General features: G+C 43.3%; 2 protein-coding genes across 4 annotated transcripts in view; one reads left to right on the top strand and one right to left on the bottom strand.

The window, feature by feature from the left end:
• COL8A1 (collagen type VIII alpha 1 chain) overlaps positions 1 to 15,213 on the top strand; it is a 92,996-nt gene extending 77,783 nt beyond the window's left edge. The window contains exons 3-4 of the mRNA XM_066621971.1: positions 10,920 to 11,229; positions 12,790 to 15,213. Of these exons, the coding sequence (XP_066478068.1) occupies positions 10,923 to 11,229; positions 12,790 to 14,699 (2,217 nt within the window). The 5' untranslated portion in view covers positions 10,920 to 10,922 and the 3' untranslated portion in view covers positions 14,700 to 15,213. The remainder of the gene's footprint in view (positions 1 to 10,919; positions 11,230 to 12,789) is intronic.
• Positions 15,214 to 19,934: 4,721 nt separating this feature from the next.
• ST3GAL6 (ST3 beta-galactoside alpha-2,3-sialyltransferase 6) overlaps positions 19,935 to 26,395 on the bottom strand; it is an 82,831-nt gene continuing 76,370 nt past the window's right edge. For all 3 annotated transcript variants that reach the window (XM_066621799.1, XM_066621801.1, XM_066621800.1), the window contains exons 9-10: positions 25,511 to 25,663; positions 19,935 to 24,641 (exon numbers count right to left, since the gene is read on the bottom strand). In XM_066621799.1, the coding sequence (XP_066477896.1) occupies positions 24,555 to 24,641; positions 25,511 to 25,663 (240 nt within the window). In that variant the 3' untranslated portion in view covers positions 19,935 to 24,554. The remainder of the gene's footprint in view (positions 24,642 to 25,510; positions 25,664 to 26,395) is intronic.

The following is a 26,395-nucleotide window of genomic DNA, read 5'->3' as shown; positions in this document are numbered from 1 at the left end:
ACTGCTTAGTTGGCCTAATGATAGCGCCAACCCTGGCTGCAGAGCACAAAACAGAAAAACCACATTCTGTAAACACTATGTGTGACATTCTGTGCATGCAGCTGACATTATGCCTTCACTGTAGGAATTTTATAATTTATGAGGTAGCCTGGGGAAGCCTAAACAGTTCTTGCCTGATTTGCTCTACACCAGTAGTGCACCTGTCATACTGGGAAGGGGTTTGTCCTCTCAGCAATTTAAAAAAAAAAAAATTGGGTGAAAATGTGTGGATTGTGCTGCCACCTAGTGGTCAGTGTTGGATGCCTTTCCCCACTAAGAACATTACAAACTAGGTCTGGATGTTTAAAAAACATAGTGTTCAGACTATGCTTGCATTTGCCTCTTAAACCTTCACCTTCTAAATAAAAATCAGCACTTTAGATTTAAACAAACTCTTGAATTTCTCTGGCTGCATTTACTGTTACCTTGTTTTCACCTACTTTTATGCAACTGCAGGGTGTGAAATTTTTCCCCCTGAACTCATTTTAAAACTGTACTTACAAACATCTAAATGTGTCTATTCATAATTTTTTGCATGTTGTCAATCAGGTTGCAGACCAGAAAACTGCAAGTATTATATGCTCCTGCAAAATGGTACATTATATTAAGCCATTTCTGCCCAATGTCGCATATGCAGGAACCAAATGTGTACACTTGTGGAACAGGCAAAAATGGGTTAAATATTAGGACCCAATGTAGGTAATTGACAGTAACCTTATATTGTGATCTCACTTAGTGTGACATCACATTGTCCATGGAAAAGGCCTGAAAAGTAGATTATATGCTATTTTAATTGGCTAGGAGGCTTGATTGTATGTTCTGCACAGGTTGAGCAAGACTTTCTAATCTGGAGACATCTAATCCTCAAACCTGCACTTGATGACTTATTTAAACAATGTTCAATCTAGCTGCCTTTCATTGGTAGCATACCTAATGATGTTAGCAAAGCCAGTATACTTGAGGATGGCAGCAGAGGCTTACTAGAGATTGGAAGCCAAGAGGAAGAGCTGGCAGCAAGCAGCTATACCTAGGCATAATACACGCATGTAGCTGATGTGACTTGCAAGAGAGTGTGCTACCCAGCTCCATCCAGTGGTGTTCCTAGTTGGGGGGAATGCTAAGTTTTTCTGGTGCCTGAATGGCCATGTGAAGTGCTCCCTCCTTCTCACCTTCAGAGCCATTCATGGTTGTAAAGGCAGAGATGCCTCTTCTGCTTTGCTTTTGCAGTCACGAATGGCTCTAAAGGGGAGGGGGCATTTTAAACAGACATTCAGAGGCCTGAAAAACTCCCCCTCCCAGGAATGCCACTGGCTCTATCCAGTGCTCGAGCAAATATCACAAAGACACCACAAGCCTCCAGTGCTTTCTTACCTAAGGAAAGCTAAACCAGGGTTGTGCTGCAGTTCCTGGAACTTCTCACAACTCAGAGCCATGAGATGGAGATTTTTTTGGAAAGCGACTAGACCGGTGGTTTCCAAGCTGTAGCTCTGTGGCCCACTAGTGGATCACAGTCCAATTGTTGGTGGGTCACAAAACTGACAAGGCAGTTTAGGCTGTGTGCATCCAGCATTAAACAACCTGTTACTTGGGTGAAGCACTGCTGCCCAAACACCATTATAGCCTAAGAGACTTCAGCAACTATTAAAGTAAAACTTTACTAAGGTGGATTCCAATGCTAAAATAGTTAGGAACCACTGGACTAGACATTTGTGTGACTAAGCTGTGATGATTCACAGAAAGCGACACTCCAGGAGCAAATGCAGTCCCATGTATGCAATAGCATATCCAGCGGGGGGTCATAATGGTAAGTATTGACGGTGCTGCAATGCACTGTGTAATCAGCCCTTCCCCCCAAGAGAGACATCTCTTGCTCGTTGCTTTCGTCGCCCGGTATGGCTCCGACAGAGATGGGGAGGAGCCCATTTACTTACTGCTGTGACCCCTCCTCCTGGCTACTGCATTTATGGTCTATGAAAACCTTCGTGGGTGGGATCTGATCTGCAGAGGCAAGCTCCACTAGTGGCAGTAAGCTTCTGAAGCTGTTCTTGAAAACTTTATTTCCAACCTAATGTAATGTTAGAAATTCCTGGAGGCCCCATTAAAATATTCAAGATTGCCTTCTATCGTTACCTGGAGATCAATGTTGATTTTGGAAGACTCCAGGACAAGTCCATTACAGGTTTCCCACAAGCTGGTTCCTTGATTTTTTTTGCCTAACCTGTATGGTCAGGTTTGAAGCATTCTGGTCTCCTGACCCCATAAACCATGGTTGTTTGAAGTGCTTTTGTCCCAAACAAATATGTTTTACAGGCTCTTTCATTCTCTCAGTCATTTATATTGCTAGAGAACTTGCAAAAACATTCCTTTTCAACAAGATGGACTGGTTTTTGCTTGGAGTGTGGTTTCATTTGAAAGTTCTTGGAATTCAGCAGACCTTGTTTGTCTGGAAGGGTCTTAACAACAGTGGAAAAAAAATAAGGCTGCAATCCTATGCACACTTACCTGGGAGTAAGCTCCATTGATGCTAATGGGACTTATCTCTGAGTAGACATGCACAGGATTGGGCTGCAAGAGAAAGACAAGAAAAAGTATCACTGGGGATGCAGCAGGGCACGGTTTCACTGAAGGTAGATGTCAAACTCAACTCATATATTTTTCCCAGTCTATTTGGATTTGAGTAAAGTATTTTATACTTTACCACATGAGAAATCAGTATTCAAATTCTGGAAGTGACGGGTTTCAAAAATAACAACCGAGACGTTACTTACGAAACATGCTGCAAATCAAACCCTTTCCAGCTGACTGGTAGGAGACACACATGTTGTTATTAGGCATGCTTTTAAACAGATTTAACATGCACACATGGGGGGAAATGAATTTGTGTCATGGCCAATAGTACAGCCCAGTGGTTTGGCAGGGAGTGAAGAGGGAGACAAGAGTGAAAGGGGCAACAAACAAAATGTTCTTATGGTGATAAATTAACCGTAATGAGAAAAGAGAATCAAAATAAAGCAATGCAATGCTTCTTAGCCATTTGGTAACAGATAGCTTCTAGATATAGGTGGTTACCATAAGACGGAAAGCAGGAGAAGAGAGGAAGAGAAAAGAGGAAAGGGATTCATAATGTCATGGTGGGAGAGTAGAAGGGGGAGAAAGGACATAAGGAAATTATGCAGGTTTCCTGTTGGCTTGGCATTTTTTCAGAGGTTCCTGCTAGACTTGACAGGAGTAAGGGCTAGTGCAGTGTTTCCCAAACCATGGGTCAGGACCCACCAGTGGGTCACAACCAAATTGTTGGTGGGTTGTGAAACTGACAAGCTGATAACTGAAAAGAAAAATGTATCAAGCCCTATGGAAAGTGAAACTCAGTAAACAGTGAAACCGTTTACTTGTGAGTAGGCGACCATGCCTCACTCCAGTAGAGGGCAAGCTGAGAAGAGCTCAACACCACCAGAATGGTCCCAATTCAATGAATTTAGGCTCTTAAAACAATCAAGAAGGAAGTCCCACCCCTCCAAGGTGACAAGGAAAATGTATTGAGACCTAGGGAGAGCGAAACTGAGTTACATGTGCAGGAATTTGGAATGGAGGTGGGGAAGGGGTGTTTCTGGGCAGGGGAGGGTGGAGTGGGGGAAGGATCAGGCCCAGGAGGGGATGGGATCTGTGACAGCAGCATACGCCTTACCCTAACCCCCCTCTCGGCCAACCCAGCTAAATAGCTGGGGCAGATCTGAGTAGCCACATAAGGCAGGAAGTGGTGTTACATGGGGTAAAAAGAAATACACCACCTTACCCTGAAGTGACCTCCAGACTCCTCTTAAGCTGTGTTGGATACAGCACAGGCCATTGAGGCCTGGCTGTACCAGTGCAGGTTAGAATTGCACTGAGCGTTACTTTATAATATGGCCTAAAATCTGACTTATTCTATTCATGTTATTTGGCAAGCTAATAACACAATGATTAAACCACTTAAAATATATCAAAACCATCTGTGCCTGATTGTATTTCAACTCTATTTTCAATTACAAAATAATAATAGTGCTTGAGGAGAAAACTTAGTTAGCTTTGCATGTACCAGAGGAATGCAGCAGAACCATTATTTCCCCATCAGGATGGCAGGAGAAATTCCAAGCAAAAGGAATCTTGGAGATTTATAGGCTCGACAGTAGTGTTGACATTTGGCCGACAGAGCCAAGGAGAAGGCCAAGGAGAAGCTGTCTGTTTTTCAGGTCTGAAGCAGGCTGGCAGCTGGTGGCAATTGTGTATCATAATGAATTATGAGAACAGAGCTTTTTCTCAGCATTCTCACTTCCAGATTAATTCAAAAATCCTTTGATGCACATTCAGTTGTGTTCCAAAATATATCAAAATTGTGCAAGAAACAGGACCTACATGTGCATTTTATTGACTTCCCTGGGAAAGCACGTTTCAGCTGTAGATCTACTTTAATGTCACTGTTTCTCTTTTCCATGGATTCTTTCTCCTCTAAAACTAGAAATTGTTACAGAAAACAAAACGTTTTGTATTGCTGAAATAAATAGTTAAAGAAGGGCAACTGTGGATGCTACCCAATAGGATGATGATGATGATGATGATGATGATGATGATGATTTCCTATAAATCAGTCCAATAGGATTGATTTCAGCAGGAATACGACTTGACTCAAAATGTACCACCCACATAGAGAGCTAGCACAAAATCTATATTATAAGCTTTCTAAGGCTGAAATGCTAAGTATTCATTCCTGGGAGTAAGGGCCCAGTCCTAATAGCCCATAGCACCAGCATTGAGCTCCAGAGCCAGGTGTCATAAATGCACTGTAAAGCACATTTACGGCACAGTGGGAGGAGGAAGTGCCAGACTAGCGCCAGTCAGCACCAGACCCAGTGCTGGGAGGAGGGCGCTGCACAGCTGCCAGAGGAAGGTAAGACCTCTAGGCGGCAGCAAAACAGTTGGCACAGACTTCAGAAATCCCATTGCAGGACCTGGAGCTTTCCTTGGGGGAAGGAGACAAAAATCCCCTATCCTCGAAGAGATCTCCAGCAGCTTCCCTACACCTGCAGGATTCAGCAGTAGCCATTTTGGTGCCACTGTTTCTCTGGGTACCCAGCAGCATAGGATTGGGCTGTATGACCCATTGAATTCCATGGGACTTACTTCCGAGGAGACTGTCATAGAATTGGATAGTGAGTTTCATGTGTCCTAAAATAATCAATATGCTGTTATTCTTGCGCAAACATTTTCATTGTGGTCAATGCACACTGTACACTGTGTGTACATTGTGTACATTGTGTACAAGTCACACTGTATAATGTGCTTTGGAGTCTTAATGTTCCATAGACATGTTCATGTATTTTTAATGCTCAGTGGTACCTGTTGGGATGGCGTGTGGAAAGGTCATTCATTCATTTATATACTGCCTTTCTCAAGACACAAGGCATTTTACATAAGCAAGATGTACATAAATTCTTTTTTTTAATGAGATTTTTTACAAGTATTATTCCATGATACAATCTCACACAACCTCCATTTCTGCAGGTTGGTAGTGCAGCTGTTGTGCTGGCCGCCGGCGTTTGCACTTTCTAACCTCTCACAGGCAACTGCAACCAAGCCTCAGCTGAGTTTCTCAAAGCCATTATTATCTGGTGGGTCTTTTTGCCAGCTGACTTCTCCACACTGCACCCCTCCACACAGATAATGTTGTCAGCCTTTTGGTCTCCCATCCAAGCAAGCACACCTGCTTAGCTTTTCAGGCTAGGCTCAAAAAACGTCCAGGCCACACCAGCTACCCTGTAAACTCTTGCTTTCTGAATCTTGTTATCCAAGATCTTTTTAACTGGAGATGCCTAGAATTTGACCTTGCAAAAATATTGCAATAATGCAGTGACTTGCTGTGGAAAGGGTCACAACCTGTGAGAATGAAAATATCACAGAAATACATAATGCTAATTGATATAAGTATGACTACAATGAAAATACTGGAGTCCCATGCACTGAATTTGCTGCTGCCACCAAACCAATCCCTGCCCTGGACCCAATCTGCCCTTCCCCCACCCCTGTTGCTTCCTCATTCTGCCCTCCCGCACCCCATCCTGATTCACCCCCATCCTGCTTGTCTCAGTGGGTCTGGGGCAATCCTCTGAGAACCACAGGAAGATTCCAGCCTTCCTACTGTTGCTCCTGCAGTGCACAACTCTGCATGCTGCTAGAGTGGGTTTTATGACTGCCATAAGGCAGCCATTACAGTGGAACATGGTTTCCGCCGGTGGCTGGCCTGCATAGGTTTGCACTGCTAGAGACAGTAATTCTGACCTATTTTTATCAGATTGTTCTGACGATGTATGTAGGGTTTTTTTTAAGTCTCTACTGTGCTATGTAAATGATAATTATTACACTTTATTCTGTATACAAGATATAGGAATCCTGGGCAGCCTTCCATCCAGGCACTCGTGTGACCCAGCCCAGCATAGCTTCAGCAAGCTCACTATAGCACATGTTTTCAAACCATGCCGTGATCATCACAGTAGCGATAAGTAGCAATAGTTGTCATAGTAGGAGTAGATGACAACCATAACTGTCATTTTTCTTGTCAAGGATGGAGCAAGTCATTGTGGATTTCCAGCTCTCACACCATTCTCCCCTTCAGTTACTCTGACATTAAGAATGTCTTTGGTGATAAGATGAATAATGAAAACACCCGATAGCAAAGCAAAAAAGAGACATCCTTCAGGCCAAATGTTTTAAAACTTTTCTTCTTTGTTTTCCATTTGGGTGGATCAGAGCACTTCGTTTTATATATGTATATAATATGAATAGACAAACATTCTTCCAGCCTTGGAGGGAACGTACACGCAGGACGAGATCCCTGCTTTGCAATGGAAAAATCAACAACTTCCAATAAAAATGGTCGGGATGGCAGGAAACTTTGTCAAGAAAAATATTGTAAAGACATTTTTCATGGTTTGCATATCTCTCTAGGACTGGAATTTGGCATTTCCAGGGAGCTATAAAATGAATACAAAGCAAAGAAAGTAAGAGAGCCAGTTGCCTCTCCCCCACCCCAATCAGGCAGAATAGCCAAAGTACAGTGAGCTGAAATACTGGACATGGCAGTGGCTCAGGCCTAAGGCACAAGCTTCAAGTCTGCTCCTTTTGCTTATTTTTATGCCTTGCTCTTATCCCATGCATTTTTCCCGCCATAGTTTTGATTTTCAGCTTGTAATAAGTTTTACAATATATTTTTATGGTTTACCTGCCTGGTCTTAGGGCCCAATTCTAAACTTTGTGCGCTGGCTGAGTGCCGGTGCACACTGTCGCAAACGTGCTGTAAGGCATGTTTGCAGGCCCTAGCGCCAGGCAAATGCCAGAGCTCTGCTGCTTGGCAGTCACGCAGACTACTGAGCAGTGGAGAGGTAGGTGGGGGCATGGGGGCAGGTGGAGAGGAGGCGTTTCAGGGCGGGGGGAGGTGCAGGGAGGGCGGGGAGGGAGTGGGGTGGGAGACCTTTGGGTCAGTGTAGAATCGAGTAGCCCCATCATGGGGCTACTTGCTTTACAAAAGCCCCTTCTCCCGAGGGGGAGCTGGCAGCTGCCTGGAGTGAGCTGGATGTGGCAAGCAGCCATTTTTGCCGCCATTGCAGCCCCACGTGCTGGGCAGCTCAGGATTGGGCTGCCCGTTTGCTTGGAAGGAAGCAAGTTGCCCATCAACCAGATCACTCGTGTTCTGCTACTCCTTGGTTTTAAGGAAGCCCCTCAGGTTTTAGAGTTTGTTTTTAGTCTGAGGCTTTCCCAAGGCGACCTCCTTCTAGCTTTCTAGCTTTGGGTGGTGGAAAAGCCATCCAGCCCAATCCCAGAGTGAAGCAAGAAGGTGGGTGCTATTGCTAACTGCTAGGTGCTGCATGTGTTTTGCCCTCCATCTTACTTTACAACTCCCTTTTGCGGAAGAAAGGGCCACAGGAAGAATAGACATTGTCCCAGGGGGATTATGCTTACAGGAGGCTTGCGCAAAGGGAAAATGAAGCATAGGATTTGGAGACCTTCTCACAGAAGCTAGCAGATATTGCAGGCATTCTTTTAACTGATCACTTGTATAATCCCTTGCCCTGTCTGCTGAAAATTCTCCCATTTCAACAGTACATGATCCTCTCAAATGTCAAGATATTTCAGTGTGATTGTTCACATACTTGAAAACTTTGGCACAACAGCTAGTCTTGATCCTGCTATTAGTTTTAGGCTTAGATGGGTAGTCTTTGTCAGCACTTTCTCAAATATTAAACTTAACATTTTGATTCAAACCAGATTAGCTAAAAAGAAGAAAGAAAAAGAAAGAAGAAAAACAGTTTTAAACACAAAGCCGCATAAAAGAAACCTTGTTTTCAAATTCCTTAATGGCATACTACTTTTAGAAGCGGGGCACAGGTTCACATGGTTTAGTGCTGTTTTTCTGTTTCAAGGCTGAATTAGTTCCAATTTCTGTCCATCAGTAAGTAGTTCATTCCTCAGAGGACCTTAGTAGGAGCTTTCAAGGACTTTTTCAACTCTCTTGAATTTAGCAGTCATATCAATAAGCAGAAATAACATTTTAAAGCAAATGGGTTCAAAGTTAATGCTGAACTTCAGGAGTTTTGAAGGTAGCTCCTTGGTGAGTTCCCTGCTGAACGTGCGTTTAGGAGAATGCCTTGGCTTTTTGTGCCACCAAATTGATATTTCTGCTGTGCAGATGATAATTCATGTAATGGGAAGAGATGAACAATTACACAGGCCAACACACATTTTACTTCCTCAAACGTTACACAAATTTCTAGGTATATTTGGGGTGCTGATTCCAAAAATGGCATCCGTTTTGCCCTATCTTGTCTAGTTTTGGAGATACGGCATAGTTTCATTAGTGAATGGTTCAAGAAGCTTCCTCATGAGGAAGCCTACACCGTGGCTTATGAAATTGAAATGGCTTATATATGAAATGAATATATAATCATTTACTTTTTTAAACAATTGCACCACAGATTTGGAAATGTGCAAAATGATGCTCATTTTGGCAGCAGAATCCTGCCTTTTCAAATGTGCATTAATGGAGATTTATTTATCAAAGACCTGCACGAAAAACAAACATGATTTGCTAGGTACTTCTGAGCAATGAGGATTTTGTTGGGAAGGCTTTCTTGAGTGTGATCTTTAGTGCATTCCTGATTGCCTTTGCCTGATAAGTCAGGTCTGAAAAATGTCAGTTGAATATAGAAGCCAAAGACTGGAAGCTTTATGTAATTATGAACTGAGGCATTAAGTGTTACTCAAATATTTTAATACTCTACATGTGGGCCCAGAGTCTCAAGACGCTCATTCTTAACTTTCCACTCCTTAGTAAAATATTTGTAAAATGTATGCAAATACCTAACCATTTCGTGATCTATGCTTAGCTGACGCCAATAGTCTTAGGGTATTTGCTCAAAGGAATATTATTCGTTCAAGGTAAACGTATCCAGCCTGAACCTGTGAAACTTGCAGAATTACATTCCTTACTGCAGTCTCAAGTAGTCGGTAGTATAGTAGGATCATATTTTCCCATTGTCAAGATATTGTGGTTTGAATGTTGGGAAAATGTGATATTCTTGCAAGAGTTCTTCCACCTTGCCGAGGAAAGTCTAGATCCTACACAGGGAATAACTACTGCACATTTATTGCACTCTAGAATGATCCACAGTTTCAGACCACTGGGATTTCAGAATCTTATAACAAACACCCCACCTAGTGTACATTTACTAATATTGCTGGTTGGTACCCTTTCTTGTCTTAAGTCCGCATTTCATCGTCTTCTCATTGTTTCCGTATTGCACGTTCTTGCACGTTCAGGCTGGTCTAAAGCTTCATAAGAATGCCATTGTGTGCATAGCAGAGGATCATTCTGTTCCAACATGTTCCTGTTTAATTTAAGAGAAACTCATTTTCCTGCAACGAGATCTGGAAACGCAGTCGTCCATCTCAGATGTGGAGCAATCTCCTCCAGCTTTTTCCAGATCAGATTCCAAGAAGAAAGATGTGCTGTAAATACACCCCTGCCATACAGTTCGATGCACTGGCATTCCTGAAGGGGTGGAACACTAAATTTCTTCAGGCGCTTGGCTGCCGTTATAAAGCAAAAAGCTCTGAAGGCGAGAAGGAGGAATCGCTTTACACCAGCAGCCAGGTGCTGTAAGAAACTTAGGCTGCAATCATAACCACACTTTCCTATAGTAAGCCCCATTGAACAAAATAGCACTTACTTCTGAGTAGACCTGGTTAGGATTGTGCCCTTAGTGTTTTGCTGCCCCTCCCCCCCAAGGAAATGCATGTTTAATTGGAAGTAAGTTTAATTATAGACAATGCTGCTTACTACTAGGTGAGCATGCATAGGCATGTTTGCATTTGAAGTAAAAAAAAATGGCAAAAGAATGCCTCATTCCTTTTCACGGTTCAACACATGAAGCTGGAGGTCAGAGGGAAGAAAACAGCATCTCCTCTGCTGCCCCCAAGGCACTGCTTCATGTTGCTTTGTGGTAAAGCTGATCTTGGATAGGATAGCCCAGACAGAGAGTGTGTGAGCTCTGGCGTCCTTGCAAAACTCTGAAATGAACGTTGATGAAAATACTAAGCAGTTTACCCACAGCCCCTTCTCTGTTTTGCACAACTTAAGTTTTCGCTTTGGGAGTTGGACTTCAACCTGGAAGATCCAGGTTCAAATCCCTGGTCAGCCATGAAGCTTTCTGGGTGACCTTGGGCCAATCACTTTCTCTCAGCCTCACCTACCTCACAGGGTTGTTGAGGGAAGGATGCATATCATCCTGAGCTCCTTGGAGAAAGATTGGTATAAAAATATGAAAATAAATAAGTGGCTGTTTGTTTTGCAGGCTATGGCTGTGTTACTGGCACCTATGTGGCTACTGGCAGTTGTTGTCACCATTTCCTTTGAGTTACTGAGATCTACCCAGGCTGGTGCTTATTACGGGATTAAGCAGATGCCTCCCCAAGCGCCGCAGTATCAAGCCCTTGGACAACAAGCACCTCACATGCCGTTGGTCAAAGAAGGCATTCCAATACCACACATGGGCAAGGAGGGCCCACACCTGCCATACGGGAAAGAATACGTGCCTCAGTACATAAAAGAAATCCCGCAGCTACCTATGCTTGGCAAACAGAGGATTTCAAAGAAAGAGAAAGGTAACCCTGGCAAGAGGTTATGAGGCTGTTTATACTCCCTCAGACCACTAATCCCTCTGCCATGATATTGTTGTCAACAAGGACTGGTAGCAACAGCTCTCCAAGATTTCTAAAGCCCTACCTGGAGTTAGGCCTCTCTGTGCTTCAGAAGGCCTGCCAGAGCCTTCTGAAAGGCATTTCTGTTTTAGCAAGAAACTAGCAGGCCTTCTGAGGTGCAGGAGGGAGGCCTGTCTGCACCTCAGAAGGCCTCCCTCCCTACTCAACTGGAAGACTTCCAGTCACGTATGGGAGGTACAGTGAGACCCTCCTGGACCACATTGGGTCAGGTCCACAGGTCCTGAACCTGCAGATAAGGAAGAATGACTTTTGTGCATTTTTCTCCTTGCAAGGAACAAATAGCAACACCCCAAACTCCTCACATTCCGATTTTTATGTCTGCCATGTTTTATTATTATCCTTTTATATACTGCTTTTCAACAACAACAAAAAAGTTCACAAAGCAGTTTGCAGACAAAATTAAATACAGTAATTAAATGGTCCCCTGTCCCTAATGGGCTCACAGTCTAAAAAGACGCCGAAGAACACTAGAAAGACACTGTGCTGGGGTGAAGAGGGACAGTCACTTTTCCCATGCTAAGTATAAGACCAGCACTACTGTAAAAAGTTCCTCATTGCCCAGCAGAGGAAGTTACAGAGACAATTCTCTGCTTCCCAGTTAATGCTTTGAAAGTAGCTTTGAATCTGTGCACTTTATGGGGCAAAGTCTTACCAACTATCAACCAGCTGTCTCATTAGTTTCCAAGCTGTGGGTCATGACCCACCAATGGATTGTGAGATGATTTTTGGTGGGTTGCTATCAATGCCAGCTGTGCTAAACATAAAGTTGCAATGCCAAAAAGAAAGTTACGGATCTGGGGTGCTACCCAGTCACCGTGACCCACAAAGTGGGTCCCAGTGCTAAAAAGATTCTGAAACACTGAACTCTCAACAGAAGCCAACTACTTATATATTTCTTGACTTTACTATATTTTTGAAATAGGGAAAAATACTAAGAGCACAATCCTAACTTTCAGTTAGGCCAGCACAGGTCTCCTACGCAAGCCCAGGAGTGTCGCAAACATACCATAAAGCGCTTTGCCTGCCTGTCTCAGTGCAGGTTAAGATTGGGCTGTAAGGGTGAAATCTTGTTCATGCTTATTTGGATTAAGTCCCATTGAACTCAGCAGGGCTTGCTTCTGAGTAGGCATGCACATGATTGTACTATAATTTGCATTTGAAAGCTGGTGTTTTTCATCTGAGGAAAATATGCCCATGCCACTGAAAATAGAGGAAATGGCAAGTTAGGATACGCATTATGATGTTAAACTAATGGCAGTGCTTTTCAGTAATATGGTTAACAAACAACCTATCACTCTTCCAGCCAATGCAGGCAATATCTTGATATGTCCATTCTTTTTGAAGGATAGGTGTGATTTGCATGATCATTGCTATTAATAATGAATCTCTCTCTCTCTCTCTCTCTCTCTCTCTCTCTCTCTCTCTCTCTCTCTCTCTCTCTAGCGGAAATTCCAATGGCCAGTTTGAGAGGTGAGCGTGGTCCTGCTGGAGAGCCTGGCCCAAGAGGCCCACCTGGACCTCCAGGGTTACCAGGACATGGAGTGCCAGGTGCCAAAGGAAAACCAGGTCCGCCAGGATATCCAGGGATTGGCAAACCAGGCATGCCCGGAATGCCAGGAAAGCCAGGTGGAATAGGAGCCCCTGGACAAAGAGGCGAGATGGGACCAAAGGGAGAGATTGGACCTATGGGCATTCCAGGACCCCAAGGACCACCAGGACCTCATGGACTACCTGGAATAGGAAAACCAGGTGACCGAGGATTGCCAGGGCAGCCAGGACTAAAGGGGGAGCCAGGAATGAAAGGACCACCTGGAATACAAGGCCCACCAGGTCCAAAAGGAGATAAAGGCATTGGGATCCCAGGATTGCCAGGGCTAAAAGGTCAGCCTGGTTTGCCTGGTCCTCCAGGTCCTGTTGGACTTCCAGGGGTAGGCAAACCAGGAATGATTGGTTTTCCAGGCCCACAGGGACCTGCAGGCAAACCAGGGCTTCCAGGGGAGCCTGGACATCAAGGTTTGGGTGGAGCCCCTGGAATTCAAGGTCCTCCTGGCCTTCCAGGTGTAGGAAAGCCAGGCCAAGACGGAATCCCAGGCCAGCCAGGGTTTCCTGGTGGAAAAGGTGAGCAAGGCTTGCCAGGCTTACCAGGACCTCCTGGACTACCTGGGATTGGTAAGCCAGGTTTCCCCGGGCTCAAAGGTGACCGTGGCATGGGTGGTCTTCCAGGACCAATTGGGCCTAAGGGTGAAAAAGGGCACATGGGCCCACCTGGCATGGGTGGGCCACCAGGAGAGCCAGGCCAACCAGGACTACCAGGACTAATGGGGCCCGCAGGTGGTATGGGGTTCCCAGGTGCTAAAGGAGAAGCTGGAGCCATCGGGCCTCAAGGGCCAATTGGTCCCAAAGGTGAACTTGGCTTACAAGGTTTCCCAGGAAAGCCTGGGTTTCCTGGGGAAGTGGGGACACCAGGTTTAAGAGGCTTACCTGGTCCAACTGGACCAAAAGGAGAATCTGGTCATAAAGGTTTGCCAGGTCTACCTGGTGCCCCAGGGGCAATGGGACCCAAGGGAGAACCTGGAATCCCAGGGGCTCAAGGCCATCAAGGCCCTTCTGGAATCCCAGGCATTGCAGGACCCAGTGGCCGACTTGGACCTCCTGGGCTTCCTGGGCCTAAAGGTGAACGGGGTCTGCAAGGTCCACCAGGGTTTCCAGGAGTGGGGAAACCTGGTATTGCAGGGATGCAAGGGCCACCTGGAAAGCCTGGTTCAATTGGAGCCCCTGGCCAGCCAGGCCTCCAGGGACCACCAGGGCCTCCAGGCCCACCTGGGCCCCCTGCAGCCATGCCACCCACACCACCAGCTATTGGACAATATTTGCCTGAGGTGGGTCCAGGCCTTGATGGAGTGAAGACTCCTTATGCCTTCAAGGGGAAGAAAGGCAAAAATGTTGGTGCTGCCTATGAGATGCCAGCTTTCACAGCTGAGCTCACCACTCCTTTTCCACGGGTTGGAGTACCTGTGATGTTTGACAAGCTCCTCTACAACGGCAGGCAGAACTATAATCCGCAGACTGGCATCTTCACCTGTGAAATCCCTGGGATCTACTACTTCGCCTACCACATCCACTGTAAAGGAGGAAATGTCTGGGTGGCTCTGTTCAAGAACACTGAGCCATTGATGTATACATACGATGAATACAAGAAAGGCTACCTGGACCAAGCTTCTGGGAGTGCTGTTGTTCCACTGAAGGCTGGCGACAGGGTTTATATCCAGATGCCATCTGAACAGGCAGCAGGACTCTATGCCGGGCAGTATGTCCACTCATCTTTTTCAGGATACTTATTGTATCCCATGTAAACCAAACAGACAGAATGAAAACTCCTTTTCTGTGCTTCAAATCTAATACCATTGAAAGATGCATTTACTGACCATTTTGGACCAACCTGTACAATCATTACAATAAAATCACAACTTTAAAGATGACTGACAACTTGTCCAAAAACAAAAAGAAAAGAAAGTTGGGATAAAGCCAGTGGGAATCTGCTTGCTGTACACTGAACCTTTTCAGCATTTGTCTGCTTTGTTGCTTGAAGAATCATGCCATTTTTAGGGTCCACACCAGCGCTCACCACTTGCTGTCAGCTATCAAATTATGGGGGGAAAGGATGGGGCCCTTAATTCAATCTGCAGTTTCCAGCCCCTGATTCCCCCCAATTGTAGCATAAATCAGGTCACTGTTGTTCTAAATAATAATAATAATATACCGCCTTTCTTGGTCTTTATTCAAGACTTTATTCAAGGCGGTTTACACAGGCAGGCTTTATTAAATCCCTTATTAAATAGGGATTTTTACAATTTGAAAGAAGGTTCTTTCTTTCAAGAACCACGACATTCAGGTGTTTCATTCCGATCTGGCTTCACATTCTGGCGTCCATCCTCCCACGCTCAGAGCAGATGGAATAGCTCGGCTTCAGCTTGTTAGCTGCTTCAAGGTCACACGGTGCCGGTGGCCTCGAACTGGCGACCTTGTGGATGTTATCTTCAGGCAGACGGAGGCTCTACCCTCTAGACCAGACCTCCTGTCCAAAAACTGTATTCTAAAAACAATAGCTAGGAGAGCCAGTCCCAAAAGTAGGAAAACCAGGACTCCCTGACTCACCCCCTATAATTCAGCATTGCAGGTGTGTTTCCATTGCTTGCCTGAAGCATTCAGCTAAAGTGGGAGATGATAAAGAAAAAGAAAGAGAGAAGCTGGTGTTATTGTGCTGTACTTTTAGAAGGACTTTAAAAAAAAAGCTGACTTAAAGTTGGGTCAACAATCTTGCAAGCCAAGACTGTCCTTGTCCAAAGTCTTATTTTTCTTGTATGCGTCCGTCAGAGTTTCTTCCGTGTTGATGCTCAGGACATATCCAGAGTGAGTGAACATGCATAATGTGAAGATCCAAGGCCGGCCCAGCCATGAGGCTGACTGAGGTGCTTTCTCTGGGTGGCAGGCTGGGAGGGGTAGCAAACTGGCACCCACCTGCATCCCACATATGGCCTGTCTCCCAGCCACTGTTCCATTACACTCATTCTCTTGCAGAGTAAGTGAGAGGACGGTGGAGGTCCTTACCTTCTCCTCCAGAACTGCTTCTTTTAAACATCTCAGAAGCATAAAGTTTCCACTCCCTCATCCTCCCTGCTGCCAGTTTAGATGAAGCAGCACTGGAAGAAGACAAGGACAGTGGGTGCTGGCTGGCTGGTGGGTGCTTGTGCTGACACTCATGCAGACACTGGTATGTGTGGTCTCACATCTATACACAGAAGTGGGAAAGTGCAGAATTTGATGGGAGTTGGCAGAATAATTTGGTGTCACCCCAGACTGCCTTGGGCCTCCCCCCTGGGGAGATCAATGTGTATTCACTTGAATGTCTTTGTAGAATCAGCACACATACAGATGGCACTTTCTCTACCATTAGGAACTCTTTCTAAAGTTTCCAGTCGTGTGGGGAGATCCCTATGGGCATACAGTTGTACATACATTGAATCCATGCAGGCATTTAAATGAACACACATAGATGAGGGGCAGACCCCACCACTGTGAGCCTGCTTTCCCCCATGCATGTTCATTCATCCTGCAAGCGCCATGAGAACAGGGCTAAGTAGCAATGGACTTTTGTGGATACAGTTACCACAGATATCAATAAAACTGAAGGCCAAGCTATACCTGATTCTAAACATTTGTCCTTCTGTTTTCTTTTTCTTTACATTAAAATAGCAGCTGCAGGGGCTGATCAAGAGTGGGATCATGGAACATAGGAAGAAGGTATTTAAATCTTGAGTCCTGTTAGAAATCACTCCCTCCTGCCCCATTGCAGCTGCTGTTCCTGGATGGAATTTTTCACTGGTAGATTAATGGCAGATGGGCAGCCCAATTTTAAGCTTGCCCAGGGATGCAGGTGCACCGAAATGGCAACCACTGCATCCAGTGGGGGCCAGGGAAGCACTGGCAGGTCTCCTCAGGGTAAAGGAACACCCTGTGCAAAAACCCAGGCAGCCCCAATGGTTCTCCTTGGATCTGCACCTGCTATTATGGCACTTTTTAGAATGATCAGGCCAGTGGCGCTGGTGGAGCACCAGAGTTGGGCCCAATTGGATCTGGCCTTCAGGCTGCAATCCTAAACACTCTGACCTGGGAATAAATCCCATTGAACTCAATTGAATATACTTTTGAGTAGACATGCATAGGCATAGGAATAGATGTGCCTGGGGCACAATTCCACCAGGCTCATGATGGGATGTCATGATTAAGGATTAAATCCTCCCTCCCTGCACATCACGTTCCAAATCCCCTCAGATCTTCCCCTTTAATTTTAAAAAACAAAATGGAAGCAACAGTGACTCTTAAATTCACAGCAATCTAAGAAAAATACCCCTGTGCTTTTTCAGCAAACACTCAGTAAACTTCCCAGCTGCTAGAACATTCTATAAAAGAACTCATATAGAGTTAAGGAGCAGAGAAAAAGCGGTGACTTTTTAAGTAAAACTTTATGCTGAAGTGATGAAATCCATTGTAGGAAGCCAATTAACTTGATTACAGTGCAGGTTTGTGGCTATCAAACAGCCATTTAAAAAAAAACAACCAGTCTTGGCTGGTCATGTTCTAATTGCTTATTTTCTAGTTTTCTTCACCAGTCAACTATAAATATGATTTAACCCATTTTTGCCCAGCCCACAGCTGTACACATTTGGTCACTGTTGTGTATATGCAACATTGGACAGAAATGGCTTTTAATCGCCTTGGACCAGATCTTTCTACAACTCTGCTTTCCGATTTGACCATTTTCTGTAAGAATCCCTGCTCTGTAGTAATTCTGGTGCAGATTTCTACTTGTCTATATGAGTTATCCCAGTATATGGGTCATCAAGGGTACAGCAGGTTATTAATTTGCTTTCTTGAGCCACCATTTTGTATCTGGCTCCACACACATACCTATGCATGGTGGACCTTAGCTTGGCATTTGCCCATTCCTGTTTTATGTAGGAGGGGTAAGGGCTGCATTTGGGGAAGAAGCACATCTTCCCATTTGCAGACAAGGTTCCTCACCCAGCTAGGGTGTGTGTGTGTGTGTCCAGAGGCCTGCTTTTGTGCCTATCATTATAAGCCTTAGTTGGACTGGAGTTATTGGAATCACTGGGCTTAACGCGTGTTTTTTGCTTTGGTCTTAGATTGTGGCCTCTCACTTCAACAATGGTGCTATTCTCACAATTGAAAGATGTTACAGAGATTATTTTAAAATAACTGTGCCTTACAGTGCTGCACATTACACTTGTACGTTTGTTTTAATCATGTTACAAATCCAACACTAGTCATTTCTGCAACTTAACTGAAGCTTCCATATGTAATTGAATGAAGCCTCTTTTCACTGCAGGGTGAATATGGACCAAAACAGGCATTTCCATTATTTAAATACAGAGCTCAAAATGCAGTTTTAACATCAGCACAGAACTGCAACATCTGGGACATGGTGCTAGAAATTGGAAATTTTCTAAAATGCTGGGAGCAACAAGCAGTTTATCAACTTTGGGTCAGTTGCTAGGATATATATATAAGAGAGATGAAGAAAATAGCAAATAATTTTGTATTTAATTTTTTTTGTACTGATTTAAAAAGATCTTATTAAATACCTTTTAAAAATGTTTCAGCATATTTATTTCTTGTCATTATATGAAAAGCAACACTTGGTTTCTATCCAAAAGAGGCTTAACTAAGGTATTAGAATTAATTATCTAATTAATATTAATATTAATATTAATAATATTCAGTTAATTAGAATACTATCTCCTGCTTACCAAGGATTAAGCTGCAATGATGTCACAGAATGTTCATGAACATTGCTAAATGTTGATTACAGTGCAGACTAAGTCACAGAATGCTGACAGTCAGTGCATCTTCTGTGAGAGAGGTGACAAGTTGGTTGAGCAAGGGGGAAGATGTGGGCCTAAGTGCTGAAGAAAGGGCACCATGCAAGATCACTGTAGGGTTGTATCTGTGTTGGTCACAAAAATATTAGAGCAGGGCTCTCCAGACTCTGGCCTATGTCGCCCACACGCAAGGCGCTTACCAGTCCACAGGGAATCCTCCGCGCGCCCCCATTCCATGCCACGTCCAGCCGCTTCTAGGTTCCAATGCCCCGACAGGCTTTGCGCCTAGATTTCTGGGCAGAAGCAGCTGGGCGTGGCAAGGAATGGGGTGCACACTGGCACTTCATGGAGATTGAAGAATGGTAAGTGCTGAATGGTAAGTGCTGTCCACACCAGGGAAGTCTTTGCCAGCACACAGCAGTCTCCACACTTACCTGGGTGAAAGCCCCATGGACTGTAATGGGGCAGCCCAGGTAAGTGTTGGGGGCAGGAATTGGTGGCAATGAACTGACAGGTGAGCCTTTATCCATTCCTGTCACTACACTGCTTTTGTCACAACCATGATAAGTGGTGGTGTGTAGGGCAAATAAAGATGGTGAGTGGTGGTGCACACACATTAGGGCTCAAAACAGTGATCAGGAAGACTCAAAACAGCTGTCTCAGGACACACTGTCACGGGTTGAGATTATGCCCATGATAGAGCTATTGTTCTAGCATCTCCACCTCACAGATAATGAAGTTAGAATTATTTGTCTTTGGCTTGATGTGCTTGATCACAAATAGGGGGGAATAGAGTGGAATGAGTGAACAGGCAACTGAAAATTGGCCGCATGATATTAGGCCACCCCACCTTCTCTCATTGTCACCCACGCTTTTCTTGATCCACCAAAGAATTAAGACTGTAAGGCTGCAATTCTAGCCACACTTTCCTGGGACTAAGCTCCATTGACTATAATGAGACTTACATCTGAGTAGACAGGCATAGGATTGGGCTCTAAGGTCCTTATGTGTGTGTAATTTTCAAAGCTAGTCATATTATCTGCTACATCTGTACATCTAAACTATTAAAAGCACAACTGAATTCACACAACTGGAAACACAACTGTTCCATTTTAACATGTTTATTATAACAAAAATAAGTCTCTTTAAATTCACAACATTCCATTTTAAACAAATAATAATGACCGTCAAAATTTCACAGACATCAAAACAAAGTTGAAAAGTCACAAAATTTCATTTAGGAAGATACAAATTTAAAAAAAACAAACCACACAACATACATCAAGTATAAAGCAACTACACTCTAAAGTTAAGAAAATCAAGACAAGATTTTAAAAAGAATCATTTAAAGGCACATGATCCTGTGAAATTGCAACACTTTGTATTGGCAATATTTTGGAGTGAAAACTTTTCAGGAGAAATGTTTTGGCCTGAAATTCACACATTCACCTTTAGCACATCAGAGATAAGATCGTGAAAAAGTGATCAAGACTATATATTTGAAGCATCATTTTTTCCATCCTCATATTCCAGTTTTCTCCTACATTATGAAGCCAATTTTTTTAAAATGCACAAAGTTACTTTCAGAAATGATAGGACTCATCCTATTATTTCAAGAACCTAGCTTAGAAACTGGCTAAATTCAAGGATACGATGCAGGTACCAGAATTATCAACAAGGGCAGCCTGTCCATGTAGCCAACTGAAGCAGTCACCTCAGGAAGCAGATTGGCAAGGGGTGCCCACTTCTGTCCACCAACTTGCCTCCATTGATCCCTCCTCCTCCTCCCACTCCCTGAAATGAAAAAGGAAGTCAGAGACACAGAAGAAGAAGAAGAAAAAGAAGAAGAAGAGAGTGGTGGGCTAGCATGTCAGAGGAACATAAGCTGGCACACCACCAGGAAAGGGCGACAGCATTTGGCATGCCGCCTCAGGCACCAGGAGATTTTGGGCGGGCCCTAATTAGCCTTTGATGCATTACCACTAAATTATACTACAGTCTGTGCTAGAATTAACCACATAAACTATGAAAGCATTTGTTGATGTGGTGCTCTGTATGGGTAATGACAATAGGAAGCACCTGGAGGAATTAGTGGAATTCACATAGTTGGTAAAGCATCAAAATAAAAGCAGAGTGCAAGTGGTCCAAAATAGATCCTTATAAACTCAGAGTCTGACAGGTATTCTTGAAGGACAATAGTCACTTATCAATAAAAATGAATGTCGTATTTTACCATTTATACATGTAAATTCAGGTGTACAAATACAGTGCAAAGTGTGTTATAAGGCACACATGTTCTGACATTATCTTGGCTTATTTTTTTATATGTTGTAATGCCTACGCCAGGTGCAAGTCATGAAAGCATTCAGATAAACTTAGATCATTTTCCTTCATAGACCTCTCTTTGACCTTTCTTCCTACAGACTTTCAGGTGTCTACACAAGCCACATAATGATCCAAAACGATTTTACGTTTAACAGAGGGGGAAAAATCAATACTGTAAGGCATATTGCCACACTGCTACGTGACTCAATTGTCGGTTCCAATCCACTATGTCAGGGGTGCTCAATAGGTGGATCACGATCTACTGGTAGATCGCAAGGCAAAATGAGTAATCGCGGAGTGCCGACCCCCCCCTTCAGGTGCCTCTGGGGCTTGTACTCAATGGGGCTTACTCCCAGGTAAGTGTGGCTAGGATTGCAGCCTCACAGCCTAATCCTAGGCATGTCTACTCAGGAGTAAGTCCTGTTATACTCAGTGGGGCTCAAGGTACACCAACATACATTGTACACATAAATGTTATATGTTATGATGGCGCGAACATTGTAAAAAAACTCTGGTAGATCTCCGGGCCTTGCTGGGTTTCAAAGTAGCTCTCGAGCCAAAAAAGTGTGAGTACCCCTGCACTATGTCATAGCGTAAAGCTACCTATACTATGTAAACACAAAAGTAGGGGGGAAGCCCCTTAAATATGATGCAGAAATTGCTAAGAGATGACAACAGAAAAATTTAAAAGACGGTGACAGGTTAAAAAAAAAAAAACAATTAAAAGCCTGACAAAATGTAGTATAATTTTTTGAACAAGTATTACTACAACTACAAGCAGTTAATTCAGAAACTTAGGAGCTTCAATGATTGCAAGATCATTGCAATATTTGGCTTGCTTGATACATTTGAGCACTTGCATTTGTTAACAAGTGCCTAGTGAATCCAGCACAAGAAGCCACAGAACTGAAAGCAGCATTCTTAGTTTGGCAAAAGTGCAGTTTTCCAATTATGCATAACTTTGGCACTTAACCAAACAGATTCTTGGGAGGGTGGCGGGGGACGAAGTTACAAAGGAAAGTTAAGCAGGAATTTGTCACCCACCGCCTTGGGGAACATGATACTATAACACTCCTAAATTTCCAAGGGGCTCTATTCACAGATTTGCCTCTGGGAAAGCAACAGAACTGATCAGTTCTAGGGGTGCCACCTGTTTTTACTGGCTGTGCACCAATGCCTTCAACAGCAGCCCAACATGCAATGTGCCAACAGATTAAGCTTCTGCCATTGTTTTATCTCCATGTCAGGAAAAGCTTCACTTGCTAATCCACTTCACCTGGATATGTATTCTAGATTTTTGAAGAACAAAGAATATAAACTAGAGAAAAATTGGAGACATGAGTTACAACCCTCAGAAAGACTGCCAACTTTTTTTTTTGGCAGGTCTGCTGGTCCTTTAATAGCTGCAAAACAGGCAAAATCAAAGGTGGAATTTTCACCTTCAGCTACTAAGTCTCAGCTTCACCTTCTGATTCCTGCCTATTTTGACAAAAGGGTTAGGCACCATGCCAGAAAAAAGAGCTTATAACCATTGCCTCCATATCACCTCCTTGGTAGCTCTTCAAATAGCATGGGTATTCAAACTCAGGGTATTATTTCATTGCCATTTGTGAATCACCATTCAGTAATACAACACAACAGGATGCTGCTACACACAATTGCTTCTAATAATAAATACGTGAGTAGTGAAAAAGGGGGGGGAATGAGTGGGTTCTTAAGCAAACGCCAATTAAGTTTTTGATCATTCACTCAAGAACATCTGTAAAAAAAAGAATGAACTTCAAGAGGCCACTGCTTTCAGTTCATATTCATCAACCCAACTATGAAATAATGTTCATTCCACACATCCTTCACCACTGCTTTCTGCATTGCAAAGTCATTGCAAAGGTAAATTACTGATGCTGACCATATTTTAGAAGTCTAATTTCCTCATTGATAACAGATTGGTCTCATAAAAACCTTTCATAATAAGCAATATGCTTTGTGATTATTAATCTGCAAGTTTGCCATTGCTAGTCCCCAACTCACTTTCCCTTCTTTTAACAGCTCATATCAGATGAGTTCAACTAGTACAGCTTCCTCTGTGCTGTGTTGCCTGCCTTAAGCACACAACAAAGTAGGTGGGCCTCATATTGGAGCAACAGAGGAAGGCAGGTAAGAAAAGGGAGCTGAACCAGTGCAGAAGGGGGGGGGGAAGAGTCTGTTAAAGAGATGAGAGGCCTCTCTGGGGCAAGTCTATAAAACAGATTTTGTTCATTCATTTAGATTTTAGTGGCATTTCCAAACAGAACTTAGGAAAAGGAGTGTACTAACAAATCACTTTCACTATGTAACATTTAACAAATATCTCCACTGCTTGCTTTGTTTCTTTTACAGACAGACATGGACCTCTACCTCATGCCCCAAAACTGACAGACAGACAGACGCTTTATGTTTACACATATCATGACTATGTTGGGTCCTCATAAATGCTTTGAATTCCAAACAGTTGACTGCTTGGAATAATCATCTTCAGCACTGGAAAGAACCAAAAGAAGGTGTGCCAGCAGCCTCCAGGTTGTGCTCCGAGCATTCACTAGAAAAATTAGAGTTAACTCATGTAGAAACACAGTTGTACTGTTTTGAGACATGTTTCTGAGCAATTGGAGAGTACTCCCAGACAGGAAGCACAACAGTAAAATCGCTTTGGTTTTACCTATAGTTCCAGTCTTTAAAAAGAGACTTCACCTTCTCTAACATTAACTTCTAGCAATACCTAGTAAAATTAACTTCTAGCAAAATTCTAATTGTTAGCATCAGACCACTCACATTACTCAAACTGTGGAAACACTGTCCCTATCATATCTGTGTCCCTTAACCAGTGCTTCTGTTGCTTTGTTGTACCAGCCAGTTCACTATAAACCGGATAACAAGACAACTGACTTTCTGAATTACTAAGTGAAAGCTCACCTCATGCATGTACCTCACTGTACTTTAATACTTCCTTAACTCCTCTTTTTTTTCGTTACTCATGCTCAGACCTTGACAGAGGAGAAGAGGGAGGGCTTTGAATCCCACCCCTACCAGTTCCTCTGCCCCCCCAAGCTACAAAATCTAGCCCACTAATAATGAACCAAATGAGAAATAGACACAAGAAGAAACCAGTTACTGAAATCTCTAGTTTCTTGTTCAGTAAATGAAGAATTTTTATACCTTTCTGCTACTATTAGCGGAAACTTGTGCTTCTCCCATAATAAAATAAATTCACATGTGTCTGTTGACCATGGTAATTGTGTGCGGGCCAAATATTAACCGTCAAGGGAGAGACATTACTCTGGTTTTGCTGCACTTGAGAAAGTAATCAGAGCATGGCCTCCATGTGCTTCATCATAAATAACCTAATAAACAGCTATAAACACACTAAAAAAAAATAAAACGTTTAGAGAAAAGAATTAATCCCCCTCAAAACCAATCTTGTTGAAAATAGTGATTGTTCATCCATTTTTATTCTTCTGTCAAATTGACCACAAGGTTGCGATCCATAAGTTCCTTCAAAAACTTCTGTTCAGCAGCAATGTCATGATATTCATTCTATAAATTAAAAAAGACAAATTTAACAAACAAAGAAAGGAGAAAAAAGGATGTTTATTTTCTAATCCTGTGGCCGAACCCAGAGAAAGACAGGCATCTCTCAAGCTACTGAAATCAATGGGGCTTTAAGTGGGAGTTTAGCAGCCCAATGCTATCCTTCCCCTCCCCCTGCTGATGCAGTTGCACCAAAATTGGGCACACTGTATCGGGGGGGGGGGAGGGGGCAGATCAGGAGGCTTCAGAGGCAAAAGAGGTTTTAAATCTCCTTACACTTAGGTAAGCCTCCCACACTGCAATGGGTCTTCTCAGACCTGCACGAGTAATTTTGCAATTTATCAGTTCTGCAAACTGGTACATGGAGAGCCATTGTACACATTGCAGAAGCAAACCCAAGTTTGCTATGGAATGTACATGCAACAGGAAGATGTAGCCAACCGTGGTGTCCTGAGTAATATTGCACCCATACTGTTCTGAATTTGAGAACCACTGGACTAGGACTATAAAGGGAGGACAGAGGGGAGGTTTAACTCTAGTCCTCGCTATGGTATCATCTTGCAGAGGCTACCAATCCAGTTGCTATTGACTAAAGAAAGACTAAACCTAACAGGGCAAATAGTGCTTTAAAAGTCACGTGTTGTTTGGCCCTTAGAAAATCTTGTATGTAGATCTTAAAATAAAATGTGTGACCTTGCCTGACGGTGACATTAAAGTAACTTATTCAAGATCAAACTGTGCAACTGTGGTGGGAAGCAGTATCAAGTTCCCAAATCCAGCTCATACCTCTGTCCACTTTGGCCCAACTCCTCTTCTACCTTCCAAAATAATGAAAGAGAAGGAAATATTTCTTATTTTCAAAGTTAGCACATTACCTGAATCATCAGGGACATGGTATCATTGCCATAGTAGTGCAAAGAACTGTTTCGGTCACTGAAGTTGTACCTGAAGCCTGCCAGGTGAACCTGGCTGCATATATGAAATGCAAAAGCCATGGCAATTAACCCTGTTGTGGGATGTTTTGGTTTCTAAAAAAAAACACACACACACAAAATAAAATAGTCCTACAAAAGAACATTTAACATTTAACATTTGCAAACATACCCATACAGGTGGAATCAAGTTTTTCATAAGAAAAAGACATCAAGTTGTACTTCTGGTAACAAATGATAGCCGGGGGGGAGGGGGACACATGGTTATACAGGAAAGAGAACTAAAGTTTTGTCTCAATGACATTTAAACTATGTTATCAGCTGGGAAGGAAAAGACAATACACTTGCTCCTTTATGAAATTCATATCTGAAAAGAATGTCTGCACAGTTCATTATAGCGGAGATTCCCAGAAAGTGGGTTGGATGCGCTGTTGGTAGGTAACTGGGATTGTTTCTGGAAACAATTAATCCCCCAAAATGCAGAAATCTGTCTTCCAAGAAAAAGGAGGTCTCACACCAAGATAAAATTCCATTTGCACCCTGTAAGATCATTCATGAACTTCTTTTATACAACTTTTAATTGGCATGATAACTACAAAATATGATGCATCTTGCCAGTGTTCTTGTTGAGACACTGGAATGGGGTCTGTTCTACCAGCGCACATAAAAATATTTAAAACATTCCATTCTAAACATTCCATTTCACTAAAAACATGAGCTGAAGTTTCTGGTTCAGTGTGACTTTGAAGATTACAACACTCACAAATGAAAGCAAGTTTTTCAATGGTTTGGTGCCCAAACCGCAGCCCAGAGGCCATTTGCGGCCCT

This window comes from Tiliqua scincoides, chromosome 3, assembly GCF_035046505.1.
Source record: "Tiliqua scincoides isolate rTilSci1 chromosome 3, rTilSci1.hap2, whole genome shotgun sequence".
NCBI classification, from domain to species: Eukaryota; Metazoa; Chordata; class Lepidosauria; order Squamata; family Scincidae; genus Tiliqua; species Tiliqua scincoides.
This window is presented reverse-complemented; position numbering and strand designations above follow the sequence as displayed.